Source organism: Lucilia sericata, unplaced genomic scaffold (genome assembly GCF_015586225.1).
Source record: "Lucilia sericata isolate MDLA Ls3-8-SP2 unplaced genomic scaffold, ASM1558622v1 Contig000532F_arrow, whole genome shotgun sequence".
Lineage (NCBI taxonomy): Eukaryota > Metazoa > Arthropoda > Insecta > Diptera > Calliphoridae > Lucilia > Lucilia sericata.
Window position 1 is genome coordinate 247892 of NW_023994544.1, and position 19286 is coordinate 267177.

Genomic DNA, 19286 nt, shown 5'->3' on the forward strand with positions numbered 1-19286 from the left:
AATATTGTCGAGTATCAATGTTTTCTAAGCCTTGTATGAAAGCTTTGATCCAATATGGCCCGATCCTTATAATATTTGACAGAAAGATTTTAGAGGACCATATGTAGGATATATGTACCGATCATTATTAAGCAAGTTATGTGCATTATAGTAATTTTCTGAGGTAGATTTGATTGATATAAAATGTTTAGAAACTAAATGGTTTAACAATTTATAAAAATTTATAAAAATATATACAAAAATTGTTTATGTCGCATTTTTGAGCCAGTTATGAGCGATAAAGTAATTTTTTAATTGGGATATTAAAAGTGGGCGTAGGGTAGGGGCTCATACAAAACTTGTTTATGTGAAATTTCATCGCTGAAGTCGTATTTGAGCGTTACAGCCAGTAACAAGCGTTACAGTTATTTTCTGATGGGGACCTTATATGGAGGGTGGAGTCAATTATAAACCAATCTCCATAAAATTTGATAAATTTTGGTCATAGACACACAAAAGGATGTATATTTTGGGTCCATATTAAACTGCAAGACGATCTAGCCATGTCCGTCCGTCTGTCTGTTGAAATTACAATAGGGATCACACGGGAGGAGCTAGACAGTTGAAATTTTGCATAAATATTCTCTATTGATAAGGTAGGTTTGGTATTGGAAATGGGCAATATCGGTCCACGTTTTCGGATAGCCCCCATACAAGTGGATCCCCCAAAACAGCTTTAACGGGCATAACTGTTTTAAAAATATGAGTATACCGAATTCGACATATTAGCCAAAATCACTCTATCAACTTTTATGAGGATGGGTCCATAATTGACCCTACCCTCCTTCATAAATTGGCTATAACGCTTATTACTGGCATAAAATTAGGAATTTGGCGATGAAATTCGACACACATCAGTTTTATGCGAGCCAAAATCTCTCTACCAATTTGTTTGAGGATCGGCCTATAAATTACCCTATCCTCCATATAAGGTCCCCTTCAGAAAATTCCTTTAACGCTCATTACTGACTTAAAGTACAAGTATAGTTATGAAATTCAACATAAGTAAGTCCCTTACGAGCCAAAATCACTCTACCAAATTTTATATGGATCGGTCCATAATTGACCCTACCACCCCTAAATAAGGTCCCCTTTAGAAAATTGCTTTAACGCTCATTACTGACTGAAAAGTACGAGTATAGCAATGAAATTCGACATAAGTAAGTCTCTTACGAGCTAAGATCACTCTACCAAATTTTATGTGGATCGGTCCATAATTGACCCTACCCCCCATATAAGGTCCCTTCAGAAAATTACTGTAACGCTCATTACTGACTTAAAAAATACGAGTAAAGCTATAAAATCCGGTAAACATAAGTTTTATACGAGTCAAAATTTAGTGAGGATCGGTCCATAATTGACCCTACCTCACATATAAGGCCCCGCTTAAATTACTTTAACGCTAATTACTGGAATAAAAATGCGAGCGCAGCGATATATGAATCAAAATCGGTCTTTAAAATGCTGTCAGGATCAGTCAATAATTGACCCTACACCTCAAATAAGGTGCTCTTCAGTTAATTTGAAGTAGTATTCAAAAGATTACGAGTACTTAGAAACACAATTCTTCATTCCGAATTTTATAAGAATTGATACATAATTGACGCTAGGCCCTATATAAGGTTCCCTTCATGAAAGTGTTTTGCTTATTCCTTATTTAAAAATTGGAGTATAGTGATGAAATTCGATATAAACAAGTTCTATACAAAACAAAATCTATGTACAAAATTCTATAAGTTTCGGATCATTATTGACCCTACTCGCATGTAAGGTCCCCTTCAGAAAATTACTCTTACGCTCATGATTGAATCGAATATACGAGTAGAGCGATGAAATTCGTATTATACGAATGGAAATCTTCCTATCAAATTTAACGACAATCGGTCCATAATTGACCCTACTGTTTATATGCATGTGTATGTATGTTCAGGGTTTAAAAATTTAACAAAACTATTTTGTTTTTAAAAATATATATTTTGTTATTTCAAAAGAGCTCGGTCCATAATTGATTTAAGCCATATTCCTGATGTTTATAGAGGGCCATTCCTTTTACGGCATACGGTTTGATGGCGGGTATATGAGATTCGTCATAGCCGAATATAACACTCTCACTTGTTCGTTTTTCAAAAGGTACTTTTTGAGTATTAAACCAAAAAACAGAAAATTAAGCGTGTAGAGCTCGGAGAAAATGCTCTAAATAAAATGAAGCCTTTTGTCAGGTATTTGTCTTCCCAAGGTACAAAATTGGAAATTCAAGGATTCTAGAGAGCGGTGCTATTTATAATTTGGAACTAGTACTATTGCGTCTCTTGTATATTGTAATTTTAAACTCTTCCGACTCAAAAGCTTGCCCTAGTATAAATAAATTCTATTAAAAAACAAAAGACTTAAGTAACGAACTTTAATTTTACAGGCCAACGATTGAAAAAACTTTTTAAATAATTTTTACTAATTATTGTGTGCTGATCCCGAAAATCACCTACCAATTTTCCACATTTTAATATTTTAGTTCCCGTGACTGTAAACTTGTGTCTCAAATAGTTGATGGCATTTTGCTTGAAAATTGTGGGTGATAGACAGATTCGGTTTCAGCAGCTAAAAATACATTAAATTACAAAAAAATACATCAGTCGAATTGGTTACAAAAGTTTTTACGAATCCTCATTTCGTGGGCCTGTGTTATTAATTTAAATTATTTAATTCTTCTTTGATAAAGAATCTTCTCAAAAAGTTTAATTTTTCACTTAATGCATTACAAAATCAACATTTTCATTCGCAGTAATATTTTTGCTATTACAAGCTTAATATCAAGATTACCAAATTGAAATATTTTATAAAATTTTTTTCACTTTCAGCTTAAGAATTTACATCCTGGTACTCTTAAGAAGAAATATCATAATTAAAAAATTGGTTAAGCTTAATTTTTAAAAGTGTTGTTTCTTACACTTCCTACATTTTTGTGTTGAACACTTATAAGTGAGTAAATATGAATATGTGCATACGAATTATATTCAATCAATTAAATTCTATAACTTTTTTTTATTAAACATACAGCACACTTCTGCACTGCATTTTAGAGTATGAAGTGTGTTTGTGTGTGTGTAGTTTTTTTGCGTTTGCAAAATCTATTTGTTTTGCAAATTTATTCGGATGAAATAGGAAAAACAATGTAGAAGAATTAGAAAAAAACACACAAATTCCGATTTGGTTTCGTACAGACTTCTTGGGTGTATACTTTTTTCTATGGTAGATTGTCTTGAAAAGCTGTAAGCTTTTTTTGTTTTTGCTCTACTTTAACTGTTATAATATTTTTGCCTGTAAATGAATTTGTTTAGTTGTATGGGTTTTTATATGATGATTGTTTGTTGTTAATCTATTTAGATATATGTATACGCTGCTTATGTTATTGTTGTTGGTTTTATTGTTAAAATTAAAGAAAAGACAAGAAAAACAAAAAACGATCGACAACACTAAACTGCACTACATACGAATGATTTGTTTTGTTGTTGTTATTACTTTTTCGGTTTACTCTAGTTGTTGTTTTTATTGTTACTGGCTCGATCTGTTTGTGTCAGTCAGTTTAGTTCAGTTAAGTTGAGTTTGATTTCATTTCATTTCGTTTTTTTCATTTTTGGTTTTGTTTGTTTTGGGGGTATATATTGGTGTACTTTACCACTTGTCAGCACAGTTCGTTAACAGTCCTAGTCGCGATTCTAGGAGGTTAAACCCACTGAGCGTGTGTCTAGTTTTAATAACCATTTAATTACCCTTTTTATCTCCTTAATATTTGTTTATTTGTCGTTGTCTACAATATAAAATTAAAAAAAGGATATTGTGTGTGCCGTATTATTAAAAACAACAATTGTGATCGTTTAAGAACTAAAGTGTGATCTATTTTTTACAAATAATTTTTAAAAGCTTAAACAAAATGAAACCCTTTGTAAGTAATGAAAAAGGATTAAATAAAAAATTCTAATATATAAAAAGGAAAATTTTGTAATAGAAAAAATCAAACAATTAAAAGTGTTATAAACTGTTATAAAAAAAGTACTGCAAATTGTAAATTGTATTAAGAGTTTTAACTAAACCAACTAAAGAATTTCTAGAAGTTTTTGAAATTTTGTTAAAAAGTGATACCAAAAAGGACTTATTAGCAGCTTTTTTATACAAAGCTAGTTTTTAGTGTTCTGTTATTGTAACTAAATTAAATTACATAACAAATATTGCTTTTAATAGAGTAATTTTATTGTAATAACCAAAGAATTGTTAACATTTCAAGGAATAAAAAAAAGTTTAAAGGAAGAAAGTAATTGTTGTACGAAAAAAACTTAAGAAGTTTGTGCCAAAATTCAATTAATATATTTTAAAAGTACGCTGCCTTTGATAGATTAGTTTCCATCAGAGATCATGGGTTCGATTCTCCCAGATAGTCTGGCAAAGTAGCTTACAAAATCCCTTATAGTATTCTAGATTAATTGCTACGAATCTGATGTAACATACATCTTAATTTCAAACAAAATAACTAACTACTAATGTTCTTTAAGGGTCATGTTTACAGTAGAATATCGCTGCCAAAATGACAGAGAAAGTGTGACAGAGTTTCATTATACTAAGACAATGCTGTCACAAACCTATCTTCCAATTTTGTAAAATACATTAAAACTTAAGCATTTGAGTAATTCCTTTGTATTCAATAACAAAAGTATTTTATGTTTAAGAATATTTCGAATAACATTTTATCATATTTTTCAAAGTCAAATATAAAATAATTGAAGACAATCACTCCCGATTCAATAGATAAGAATCAAGAAAGGAGAACAACATGATCCAATGGAAAAATTTGTATTAAATTCATATTTAACATTTTTAAGACCAGCAATCGAGATTCAGTGAAAAGTAAGAGAAAGTAGAACCATACAAAAATTCACTTTATTTTTGCTTTCCTGGAAGTTTTTCTTCTGTACTACAATTAGGAGTGACGTAGGAATAGTTATAAAAGCCAGAATTAAAAATCTTTGATCCCAGCACACTTCTAAGTAAGTTTTATTAGAAACCCAGATGAAGTAAAAGATATAAGAATGTTTTTCAAAATAGTATCAGAAATGAACGGCATGATCCAAAGGACAAATCTGTATTCAAGACCAGATTTAAAACCTTTAAGAAAATCACTCTAGATTCACTAAATAGGAAGCGTAATTAGAACTATAATATACATCTAAAGACAATGTATTCTAAATGCAAAAATCTATAGAATGCACTTGTACAGAAGAAACTAGTTATTTTTATTGTTTAGTAGTTATTGATCTAATCTGAAAGACCAGACGTCGAAGGTTTGATTTCCAATAGAGACGCTGGTAAATGTAAGCACAAAGGGCCCGCTGGAGGCTTAGGTGTATTTCTGCGGAATTGACATAACATACATCTTCCTTTCAAACTTACTAACTGTTATTTTTCAACAATTTTTAGTTTAAAGATCAAAACTGATCCAAATGCTTTTTAAGACAACCAAATTTAACGATTAACGAACAACATACAAAAAAGTTTCGAAGGTTATATTTCAAAAAGTTCCAAGGAGTTATTTTTATAGGTGGAATAGTTCTCACTGAGGGAAACAATTTACTTAAATTTGAAAACTTCATATAACTTTAAAAACTTAGGTTTAACTTCTTTCCTTAGTGAGAACTGTAAGACCCAGCCTAAGTATTCTTTGGAAACTAATGTTTTATTGGACCATCATAAAAGTTTTAAGGCAATTATTTCTATTATAGTATTTCTATGAATTAGATATATAACGTCAAAAAAGTATATAATTCTGTAAAAAAGAATCTATTAAATACGTTAGGAAATCTATTCTTTGAAACGACTTCAGCAGACACATTCAAAAGCAAATGTCCAATCATGTCGAGTTAAATGGTGAGAACAGTTTTCAGTTACATGGTTCCAACATTTTTCTTTATTATGACCAATATCAATGTCCGTGAACGTTATAATATATTAAAACATGTAATAGTGCCATTTACTCAAATCATAAAAAATGATTTTGAATCAAAAAAAAAATGCTACAGCTCCAGTTTTATAAAACAATATTTTTTAGAAGTTATTAAAAAATGCTTTAACAAAAAATAAAAAAAATAAAACATTTTAAGAATCCAAATTGTATAGAGAGTCTTGCAGTTGTCTTAAAAATTACTTAAGAAACAATCAAATATGTCCCTCAAAATTTATACTATGAGCAAAAATTTTTTACAGCAACCACAAAGAATTGGCCTTGTTATTCACACCCTAAAAAGAAACATATAAAACATATGAAAATTTTGATCTCAAATGTCTTTTAAACAAAACTGACAAAACAAAGTTTCTTAAAAAATGCCCTTGTACTAAAGATTCAATTGCCCACCACAAAAAATTAAAAGAAAAACAAAAGATTTAAGAAACAAACTTGCAAAAAACAAGAAACAAAAATTTTCACAAACATATTTTCTTAACTAAAGAAACCTTAGTAAACATATAAAACGAAAAGCAAAAACCGAAATTTTTAAGTTTAAAGTCTTAAAATTTAATGTCAGACCACAAAAATGTTATAATAACAACATTAACCTACACATATGACTGTATGTATGTTACTTACAGCCGCTAAATAAACTTGCAACATAATACGTCTTTAGAGCTATTGCAAATAAGAAAAAATAAATTTAAATAATTCCATAAATATGCAAAACGAAGACAAAAGAAAATCAAAAATAATTATTCGTTGAAAATCGAATTATGGCAATTGATTAAAAGTTTCTACACTGATTTTTCTTCAACTTTTGTATGTATCAATTACTAGCAGTTAAGCTTCAATGAATATTATTAAACTAAAGAATTAAAACAGAAAATAAAGCTGAACAAAAAATTGTAACGTAATATGAACTAATAAAACAAATTGCATATTTGCTAAATGAAAATTGAAATAAAACAAAAAAAAAAAAAAAATAAGTTTTCAAAATCGTAACCAATAGACATAAACATAATGTGCATGTTGTAAATCTAAAAATTAAACAACAACAAAAAATTAATAGAAATGTATATAATTCAACAAAAACAACAAGAAATTTACAGAAAACTAAAAGAAATATTTAGCAAATAATGGTTTATTTACAACAACAAGTGGCAATTTGTTATGCTGATGGCTAAAGAGTGGGTTGGTTTTGGGGCAAGTTGTATACAACAAACGTAATATTCATATGTTTACAGCTGTTGAAAAAACATATTGTAAATCTCTGGGTTACTGGGTTATAAATTAAATACATACTATATAAAGAAATAATAGAAAAATAACAGCAAGAGATTTGCAAACTGAAATTTTAAATTATAGATTTTAAGCTTATTTTGCCTTTTCCTTTAAAAACTGTGGAAATAATTGCAGAAAGTTGCAAGAAACACAAAAAACTGGGTGTGACAAATTAGTGTTTAAATTACTATTCATTAGACTTTCTAAAATTTTTAACATAATTTTATGAAAAAGAACTTCCAAGGAAGTGAAAAATATGTTATAAAAGAATCTTAGAGGCTTTGAAATTGTATATAGACAACTCTGCCGTGCACTCTGTTTCAAATAGAGATTACTATTATTTCAATTAAAACTCCAGAATATAACAGTTATACAACTTTTTACCTTTAGATAAAACTGTTATAGAAAACTTTTTAGAGCAAAAACTGTTATACACAGCTATGTAGAAAAAATAAATAACAGCTATGTAGAACTTTTTCTACAGAAAAAACTGTTATACACAATTTTTCTATAAGAAAGTTCTCATAAACTATTTTTACTATGAAAGAGAACTTCCAAGGACGTGAAGAAAGTTGCTTAAAATAGAGAATTGGAACTTTACATTATAACAGATATACAAACTGTTATACAACGCCTTTTCTTTAGATAAAACAGTTATACACAATTTTTTATATATAGAAAACTTTTTAATTTAAAATTTTTTATGATAAAAAACTGTTATACATAAATTTATTTATAAAAAAACTGTTATACTCAAATTTTTTTATGAAAAAAAATTTGTAATACAAAATTTTTTCTATCAAAAACTGTTTACATATATTTTTCTAAAGAAAAAACTGTTATACATAACTTTCTCTAGAGAAGATACTTTCATACTACTTTTTCTATAGAAAAACTTATAAAAAACTATTTTTATTAAAAAAATACACCAGACAAACTCTTATACAAAACTTTTTCTATAACAAAACTTTTATACACAATAGAAAAAAAGTGTCATACACAATTTCACAATAGAAAAACTTTTATACATAACTTTTTCTATAGAAAGAACTTTTTTTATAGGAAAAAGTTGTAACTTCAGCTTTTTTATAAACAAATATTTTTTTAATATAATGTTTCCTGTAGAAAACTTAATGCACTTTTTCCATAGAAAAACATGTATACACAACAAGTTCTACAAAAGGAATTATACGGAAAATCTTCATTAGAATAAACTGTTATACACAGCTTCTTAAATAGAAAAAACAGTTTTTTCCATAAGAAAAACTATTGTACACAACAAAAATCTTTGTCTTGTGTATTTGTTAGCCGACCATTTTTAATAAATATTTATTTTAAAACATATTATAATTTAGCCATTACAAATCAGCTTTCAAGTAATGAAAAGTAATGACTTAAAAATCAATTTAAAATATGTCCTTTTTGAATTACTTACAAATTGGCTTTTAACAGATTATTTTAAAATGTCGACACCATTGGTGGCAAGCATTTAACACTATTGCTTACATAATAAGTAAATATAAATAGGGACTTTAATAAATGTATATCACTTTCCGTTGCACCCTGTACTCAAGTCATTTGCATCAACTTATAAGAGATTACAAAACTTCATTTATTACATATTTACATTCCATGTAACACACATAAATGTGGATACATCTGTGTGTTCGAGTACAAAGCATATACAATTATAAATGACTATAGTACAGATTGGCATTGCATGCTGTGGCATGCAGGAGGAAAATGTTTTAAATAAATATTATGCAAAATAACAGGAAAATAGCGGTTGAAATGAGGTTTTGGGTGATGTTAGTAGTAGTTTGTGGCACACATTTTACAGTGACCAGTAAAAAACAAAGCGAATAATAAGAAATAATATATTTTTAAAACTGCTGGTGATTTGATAAAAGCAACAAGCTGATAATTAATATATTTATTTTTTTAAACATTGACATTCGCCTTGGCTCCCAAATCATTCATATTTTTAGCTATACGAATTGAATTGTCATTTACTTTCTCTCACAACAGCATGAAGCTTCACGTAATAAAATTTGCTAAAATTTTGGAAAATTTCCCAATTTATATACTTTAGTTTGGACTTTATAGATCAGTTAAGTGGGAAATGGAATTGATCTTAAATGTGCAAAATTGTTATACTTTCACTTGATACTCCAAGTTTATAATTTGTATGCAATTGCCGTCCCCTTAAACCATTAGTTATTTTTATCCACATTTTTGATTCCACCTACCCACTGTCCATTGCTAAGTGTAAAGGCGTTTTATTAAGTGACACTTTAAACATTTTTATCTAACATTTGAAACGATTTCCCATTTAGTTGAAAAAAGTTAATCATATTAAATTTTAATAGCCAACTAACTTTTAACAATTATTTTCAATTTCAGCTAATTGTGTGTGCCTTGTTGGTTGCAACATGCTCGGCATCATATCATGGCGCCGTCTCGACACAATATGCCCATTTAGATCCTAATAGCCATAGTTATTCGTATGGCTATGCTGATCCCAATTCACAGAAACATGAAACTCGTTCGCATGATGGTGTCACACATGGCAGCTATTCGTACATTGATGGACATGGCCATAAACAAACTGTTTCATATACCGCCGATCCTCATCATGGTTTCCATGCTGTTGGTACCAATCTGCCAAAGGGTCCTGCTCCCGCACTAGGTCATGCTGTTGCTGCTTATGATGGTGGCCATGGTTATGCTTCGGGTCATGCTTATCATGGTCCTCAAGCCCATATTACTTTGACCCATGAAGGTGTGCCTCACGATACTCCCGAAGTTGCCCATGCCAAAGCTGCACATGCTGCTGCTCATGCTGCCGCCGCTGCTGCTGCCTACGATCATGGCGGTCATGGTGGTCATCATTTGTACAAACGTTCCTTGTGGGGTCATGGTGCCTATGCCCATCAAGCTGTTGCTCCTATTGTCTTGACTCATGGTGGTGTGCCTGTCGATACTCCCGAAGTACAACATGCCAAAGCTGCTCATTATGCCGCCCATGCTAAGGCCTTAGGTGCCGCCGGTCACGGCCATGGTGCCCCCTTGGATACACCCGAAGTTGCTCATGCTAAAGCTGCCCACTTTGCCGCCCATGCTGCTGCCAGTCATGGCGGTCCTTCTCATGCTATTGCTGCTCATGGCTATCATGTACCTGTCATTCACAATGGTGTTCCCGTAGATACTCCCGAAGTTCAACATGCTAAAGCTGCCCACTTTGCTGCCCTTGCCAAGGCCTCCGCTGCTGCTGTTCACTCTGGTGGTGATGATGGTAGCTGGGATGGTGGTCACATCAGTGGCGGACATGGAGGTCCTCCCACCCACTATGCCACTTCTGCTCATCATGTCCATGGTGGTCCCTATCACGGACCCCTTCACATTCCAGTCATTCACAATGGTGTGCCAGTAGAACCCGCTGAGGTACAACATGCCCGTGCTGCTCATTTATCTGCCTTGGCCGCTGAAAGCCATAAGTCCGCTGGTGGTTACTATGGTGGTGGTAAATGGTAAATTTGAAAATTTCTTAAATACTTTTCGGAAGAGGTGATATACAAAACGGAACTGATTTAACAACATGAAGTTAAAATGAAATTTTATACAAAAAAAAATAATTTTAGATGTTTAAGTTGAAAAACATTGAAGAGTAATTTCTATAACTTTCTACTTTAAACTCAACTATTTTCTTTTCATTTTTTCCAATTTCCTATGATTTTCCAGAAACTTTACACGCGCTCTTTAAACTTTTCAATTATTACTGGAGATGATCTGAAAAGATTTTGCCGGTAATACTTAACTATACTTTTTTTACTCTATAATCTTTTAAAGAAAAGAAACTCAATAGTCTCTGTAATCTCACTAAAACTGTAGTAAAACTTAACACTGCCCTTAACTTTAACTACTTAACTTTAACTAGTGTATCTTTATCTCTCTTTAACTGTACTTCTGTTTTAAACCAATTTTTTCACTTTTCTATTCTCTTTATTCCTTTTAAATGAGTTTCTTTACTTTTGCTATTTTTATCTCTTTTAAACCTCAACTTTCTTCTTTAAATATCTTTCCATCAACACTTATCTTTTTCGATCTCTTTAGATCCTTTTTACTCTCTCTAAGTCTTTTAACTTTACTCTATGACCAATCTAAGGACCACCCTCCTACACACATACACACTCAATCTCACTCACTCTTATTCTAATACTAACTAACTTGATTTATGTAGCCAACGATTTTGCCAATGCCCTGAATTTGATTTAAACTCTCTTTTATATTAACTCATTTATTACTATTACCCTAAATGTTATTTAAAGTCTTAGAGTGGAAAGGGCGCAAATTCCCTTTCCCCTCATGACAACAATTGTTTAAGCTAAATAATGAATTTATTTCTTTTTTACACTTTTTATCTCCCTGTGAATAATTTTAAAGCATATTAATTATTTAAAAATAGATGTTGTAAATACTATTGTAAAATATTAAAAAAAAAAACAAAAAAAAAAAAAAAATAATATAATTATGAATATTGTTATCGTAATTGAAACATATTGAAAAACTGCATGCAAAGACAAATAAACTGATACAAAAAGTATTTAAAAAAATATAAAAAGTTATGTTTGGTTTTTATTGTTCTATTATAATGGGATTGAAAGGATTGTTGACGATTATAAAAAGATTAAAGTTTGGCATTATAAAACTGCTCTTTCTTTGTAGGTTAGAAATACTACGTTCGCTTACAAATAAGTACCGAAATAAGTCATTACAAATATAAAAGTTATTGTTTTTACGCAAAAACATAATTTCCTACACGGAATACGAATAAATATTATATGTAAGTCATTATTAGATTACTTAAAAGTAATACAAATGGTTTATGCTAATCATTGAGATTAAGTAGTTGCGCAAGTAAAAGTCATTAGCAAGTTTTTAATGGCAATGGACCTTTTAAGATTGCCCATAAGTCTAGTGAGGTGTTATTCAGAGCGAAACCATAAATCTGCAATCATATTTCTGTGAAATGTGCACATCACATCGAAAGTTGTCCAAGAATTATTAAAATCAAAGAATATTTATTACAAGAATGCGCATCTCGACGTGCGGGTTGTTATGATTTACACGTATTCTTTATGTATTGCGACCCGCTATTGAAAATTTATCTTGTATGAGACGCGCATTCGCGCACATGTTCTAAATATTCTTTGCTAAGATATAAGAAGAAGATATAGAAAAATGTATTAATCTCTTCTAACATGGACTCCTGGATGTGATGATGTCAAGGGTAATAATAATCAAGGATATCCCACTTTAAGATAAACTTTTCAGACGACCTAATGATTAGTTACATCAAAGTTAAGGCTTAAATGGTTATTTTGAGTTAAAACGTATACATGTGGTTAATGCAGACAATGCCTAACTTGAAACAGTTATACAAAGTAATACATTACCCGTAGAGTAGTAGAGCCAATGATGACGAGCAACTTGTTCTCCAACTCAGACCTTAATTAAGACTGATGTCGAAGTGCTTTACGTGAATATCTGCAGTGTTGGCCCTATTTCACTGTGATACTTTTACAAACACAAGGTGAGCTTTTCGACGACTCACTTTGTGCTGCTTTTTGGTATTTTTTTCTTGATTATGCCGGTCTATGTATAAGCGCTTTGCTCAAGAACTCGGGCTATCTAATCTAATACCATTGCTGCTCCGTTGCTTAACTTCTGAGACACAACAAGAAGACTGTTATATTCGGCTATGAATTTCACAGCCAGTTTTGAGCGTTAAAGTCATTTTCTGATATAGACTTTATATGGGGGCTAGGTGAAATCGTGGACCATTTTCAATACCAAAATGTGCAAAATTTCACCTCTATAACTGTTCCCCTTTGTACCCATAGGGGTACCAGCCCACTCGGGAGTAGTCAGTAACGAAAGGGCGAATGTAATAGCTTTAAAGGGAAGGGAGCTCGAGGCAGTTAACCTGACAAACGCAAAACCAGTCGACGCAAGAAAGGCTGAACTAAGAATATGGGTAAGAGAATCCCATAAGGCCTCTTGGAATAATGAAGCAACATCAGGGGTGACCCTGATGAGAGCAAGACGAATAATCCCCTCAAAATGATCAAGTCTGAAGTTAGTATGATGGTACGTATTCTGAGTGGACACACAGGATTACGAGCATATCTCTGCAAAATTGGACGTGCGGATTCAGACGAATGTAGAGCATGTGGAGAGGACAGTGAAACTCTGGAGCACTTTCTTTGCCACTGCTAGGCATTCGTCGAAGTTAGATCCAAGTATCTTGGAAGTGATGTTATTCCGAAAATAACATTACTGACTAACACTGATTGGAAGATTCTTAGGAATTACGTTCAGGAAACTGAGTTTCTGAACACTGAAAAAAAATTCATTCAGTTCCTTTTTTTCATTATAAGGAGCGGCCCGATAGTGGCCTAGGTGTATTTCTTCGGATTTGATGTAGTACATCAACCTATCAACCTACCTACCTACCTACCTTTCACAAATTTATCATTTTAGTCTTTCAATAAAAGTTTTTCCTTACAATATTTATGGCTTATTTACATTAACACAATCAATCAAATTGGAAACGATACCAATATCAACTTGATACCTTAATTACACAATAACTTACAATTACTTACTTGTATATCGATAAATGTATGCCCAAGCAGAAGGACCACAAAAAGGTGGTAATAAAAGTGAAAAAGGAAAACATTGAGCAATACAATTTATTAAATACAATCAACAAGTATTTCCAGCAATATTTGATTGCATATCAATAGAATTTATTTGATTAGGTCAATAAGCCATAAATTAAAGCAAAAGCAATCAAATCAAAAGAAAATTTACACCTTTCTCTCTCTCTCTCTCTCTTCCAACACAAAAACATACAACCAAATTACTTTATATTACAAAAAGAGACCTAAGGCAAGAAGAATATTGTAAACATAATTACAAACATTTGAAAAGGACAAATATAATTTCAAAGGAGCAATAACAGGATTTATTAAATTTTACTTTATTTGTAGAGGAATCCCTTTCACATTTCATTGGTATTCCTTATTTATTAATCAAGTGTAACAATAAAGATTTCAAAAGCCACAAAATATGAAATAAATAAAATTTAAGATTAAATTTATCTTTCAATTGTTTGCCTTTATTAGAGGCCTGTTTCAGCAGTTTACTGGGTTCATTGTAATGCATGGCCACATATTTTGTACTGGTACCCCAGGAACCTAAACAATAATCTATTAATTCATCGGCCACATAGGTACGATGCATTAGACAAATCATTCGAGCACTTTTTAATTTTATAACACTTTGTTCACATTGTAGAAAATCGGCCTCATGAATTTTCAAGTTGTTGGAACAATTGAAGATGTCACTTAAATTATGAGTTATAAAATAATGATTATCCTGATCATTGACACGAAAAACGGCATAGTTTAAGTTGGGTATTACATGATCATCCAAATAACGTAATTTGATTTCTCTGGGATATTCTGCGCTACACAAGCGTGTTAGAAGTTTATTGTTTAAAGTGGAACAGCGTCCGAACAGTAGGGATTTTGAGTATTTGATGTTATGATTCAGAAAAATTAAAACAAGGATTTGGAAAATTGTATGGATTTGAAAAAACATTTTGTTTATATTTTTAAAATGTCTTTTTCTTTTTTAAATTGAAAAAAAAAAAAATTTTAACAGAGTTGAAGTCATGGGATGTATTTCTTTAGTTGTACAATTCAAAACACGGAACTTTGTTTCTAATAAAGTATTTACTAAACTATGACCATCACTATTTAAATAAATTTAACTTAAGCAACTGTTGTATTATCAAATATTTCTATAAAATTGCAATTAATTAATATTTTTTATTACATTCAACTGTATTACAAACGAATGCGGTAACTGCAACGATAAAATTCTACTTCTGTTAAATAAAATATCAAATGTATTACCATGAAATTAGACAAGTTTAATGTTTATTTTATCGATAATTAAGGTTTATATTTTGATACGTTTTCTATCGCATTTAGCTGCCAATACGCATGCTGTTGATAAAAAAAAAGATAAATTAATAAATATTTATGTAAATTTATGTTTCTGTATTAATTTGTTAATAAAATATATAATTTATATATCGCGGTTTAATTAAAGTTATAAATAATAATAAAATAAAATCCACCAGAACTAGAATTAATAAAAATGAAATAACAAATTAAATAACAAATTACAAATCTAACTTTTGCAAAACTAAAAAAAATATCCATAATTTAAAATTATAAAATCAGTTTTAACTCTTTACTAGTTCAATTTCAGTTGCAGTTCTACTTCAGTTCTAGTTCAATTCTAGTTCAGTTCTAGTTCAGTTCTAGTTCAGTTCTAGTTCAGTTCTAGTTCAGTTCTAGTTCAGTTCTAGTTCAGTTCTAGTTCAGTTCTAGTTCAGTTCTAGTTCAGTTCTAGTTCAGTTCTAGTTCAGTTCTATTTCAGTTCTAGTTCAGTTCTAGTTCAGTTCTAGTTCAGTTCTAGTTCAGTTCTAGTTCAGTTCTAGTTCAGTTCTAGTTCAGTTCTAGTTCAGTTCTAGTTCAGTTCTAGTTCAGTTCTAGTTCAGTTCTACTTCAGTTCTAGTTCAGTTCTAGTTCAGTTCTACTTCAGTTCTAGTTCAATTCTAGTTCAGTTCTAGTTCAGTTCTAGTTCAGTTCTAGTTCAGTTCTAGTTCAGTTCTAGTTCAGTTCTAGTTCAGTTCTAGTTCAGTTCTAGTTCAGTTCTAGTTCAGTTCTAGTTCAGTTCTAGTTCAGTTCTAGTTCAGTTCTAGTTCAGTTCTAGTTCAGTTCTAGTTCAGTTCTAGTTCAGTTCTAGTTCAGTTCTAGTTCAGTTCTAGTTCAGTTCTAGTTCAGTTCTAGTAATTTAGTTCTAGGATATTTTGTCAAAAATTTGTAAATAAAATTTATTTTTTTTAATTATTAATAATTCAAGTGCAAATTTTATAATGTGGGAAATTTTTTTCCAATATCTCTAATCGATTTCAGATTAAATTGTTAAATTTTCATAAATAAAAATATTTTTTTTATAACCACTTTATTTAAATAGTTATTATCCATAAACGTGCATGTCTAGCCGATATTAAGATCTCAAAACAAAGCAACACAATTTAATTTACATCTTTATTTCAAACATTTCTACAGGTGTGTAACTTGAGCAGAAAATTTATTGTAACAATTAAAAACTGAATTATATTTATTTTTTTTTTTTGTAGCAACATAAATAATAATCATAAACACAATCAATAATAACAATATGAAATGTCTTGACTGGTATTCTTATGGACCAGTGTATTGTGTACAAATAGTATCATTATTACATTATTTCAATTAGTCAAGTAAATAAATAATGTTTGTTATTGTTATTTTTATATGTTTTATTATTTCAACAAAAAGAAAAAAGGAACAAATATAGAAAATATTTTATAACTATTGTTTAAACAATCAACAGATTATACAAACAAATAGCGATTTGTATACATTTAATTAATATTAAAATATTTATAACGCCATCATATCACAAAATTAATACAGTGGACGTCCACTAGTACGAATTATATAGTGTCACCCCCTTTCGTAATACCGAAAAATTCGTATTATTGAACAAAACATTTTGTATGTTTAAATTCAAATAATACACATAAAATATTGGATTTTATTTATTTTTGTTTTATTTTTCATGAAAAATTACATAACGGAACAAAATATAATAAATGGGTATTATTTTAAATAAATTTCTTGTACAAAAACAGGCATAAAAGGGACATATTTACGTATATGAATTGTTAATTTTGAAAGTATCGTGAGTCCAATGGTTGAAATGAGATATATGTAGAAGGTTTTAAATTTTAATGTTTTTAAAAAGATGTGTGCCAAAGACAATTTGCAATTTACATATGTGTTCTAAAATGTATTAAAATGTTCAGATTACATAAAACTTTTATTAGAAACTTGAATGGAATATACATACCACAATTCTCTAATTTATAATTTTCTCTTAAAAATTAGAATAGTTATCCTTAAACCCATTGTTTGGAATGTGGAGTCACACTACTTTCAAAATTAACAGTTCACACATACATATGTATATAAATATCATTTTACTTATTAAAAAATCCATCATTTAACATCGATGTTTATTACATTGTAAAATGATTCTTACGGCTTTTTCAATAACAGCGCTTTTGAGGCTTCAATATTGTTCTCAGCAGAGTTATTGTCGGGAACTAATAAAATACTTTCCTCATTGGCGTTATCATCCAATTTAATTTCTTCTCTTGGGTCATCAAAATCCCAATAAAATAAATTAATAACACTAAATAATTGTTGATTTGTAAATATACATGCAGTAAATTGTGTGTATAGGATTTTTAAAAATACAAAACACTTGTAATAAATACAAAAAAACTTCAAAATTACTGAGCTTAAGGTGAATGATACCGAAATAATAAAGTAAAAACATAATAAAAACTTCATTCATACGTAAATAAAACCAAAATTCCCATAAAAAATGCGTTTTTTGTACTATCGAAAAGAAAAATTGTGACTTTATTCGTACTATAGAGTAGACAATGCAACAATTTTGCCATTCGTATTATTGGATATTCGTAATAAAGAGTATACGTACTATTGGACGTCCACTGTATGTTTGTTTATAAATGAAATGGTGGAAATTTTTTGAAAAAGAAAATATATTAATATGTTAATTTAAACAAACCTTAATTAATTTTTTTATAAATTACTCACTTGTTGTGTTCAGTTACAAAATTATATTAAAGCGATATATTAAACTGTCACCCATTCTTTCCTCTTAATTTTTTTAAACAATAATAGAGAAGCTCTATTAATTTAAAGCTAAGAAATCGCTTAAAGTTTTCTGTGGCATTTTTTAAAGCAACTTTAACAAAAACATTAACAAATAATTAAAATATCTCTTTGAATCTGCTTTTAAATTTTAAAAACGTTAAATACTCTTAAATCAAATTTAAAGAAATTTAATAAAAAAAGGAAAACTCACCTAAATACCAAATGAAACTCTCGCAAATGCATTATTGATTTTTTTTCGAACACATTTCAAGCTTTTACTGAAATACTTAATCAAAGATTTACTTTTGCAAATACAGTGGACGTCCACTAGTACGAATTATATAGTGTCAGGCCCTTTCGTAATACCGAAAAATTCGTATTATTGAACAACACATTTTGTATGTTTAAATTCAAATAATACACATAAAATATTGGATTTTATTTATTTTTGTTTTATTTTTCATGAAAAATTACATAACGGAACAAAATATAATAAATGTGTATTATTTTAAATAAATTTCTTGTACATAAACAGGCATAAAAGGGACATATTTACGTATATGAATTGTTAATTTTGAAAGTATCGTGAGTCCAATAGTTGAAATGAGATATATGTAGAAGGTTTTAAATTTTAATGTTTTTAAAAAGATGTGTACCACAATTTGCAATTTACATATGTGTTCTAAAATGTATTAAAATCTTCAGATTACATAAAACTTTTATTAGAAACTTGAATGGAATATACCACAATTCTCTAATTTATAATTTTCTCTTAAAAATTAGAATAGTTATCCTTAAACCCATTGTTTGGATGTGGAGTCACACTACTTTCAAAATTAACAGTTCATACATACATATGTATATAAATATCATTTTACTTATTAAAAAATCCATCATTTATTGTTCTCAGCAGAGTTATTGTCGGGAACTAATAAAATACTTTCCTCATTGGCGTTATCATCCAATTTAATTTCTTCTTCTCCAATAAAATAAATTAATAACACTAAATAATTGTTGATTTGTAAATATACATGCAGTAAATTGTGTGTATAGGATTTTTAAAAATACAAAACACTTGTAATAAATACAAAAAAACTTCA

The 19286-nt window shown here is 29.7% G+C and overlaps 1 protein-coding gene across 1 annotated transcript; it reads left to right on the plus strand.

Annotated features, from left to right (window-relative positions):
• The first annotated feature begins 3710 nt into the window (after positions 1–3710).
• Positions 3711–11925, plus strand: LOC119605914 (histidine-rich protein PFHRP-II). The gene is made up of 2 exons (XM_037959263.1): positions 3711–3979; positions 9716–11925. Exons 1-2 carry the CDS (start codon positions 3968–3970, stop codon positions 10844–10846), a joined length of 1143 nt encoding a protein of 380 aa, XP_037815191.1. The 5' UTR covers positions 3711–3967; the 3' UTR covers positions 10847–11925.
• Positions 11926–19286: the final 7361 nt, after the last annotated feature.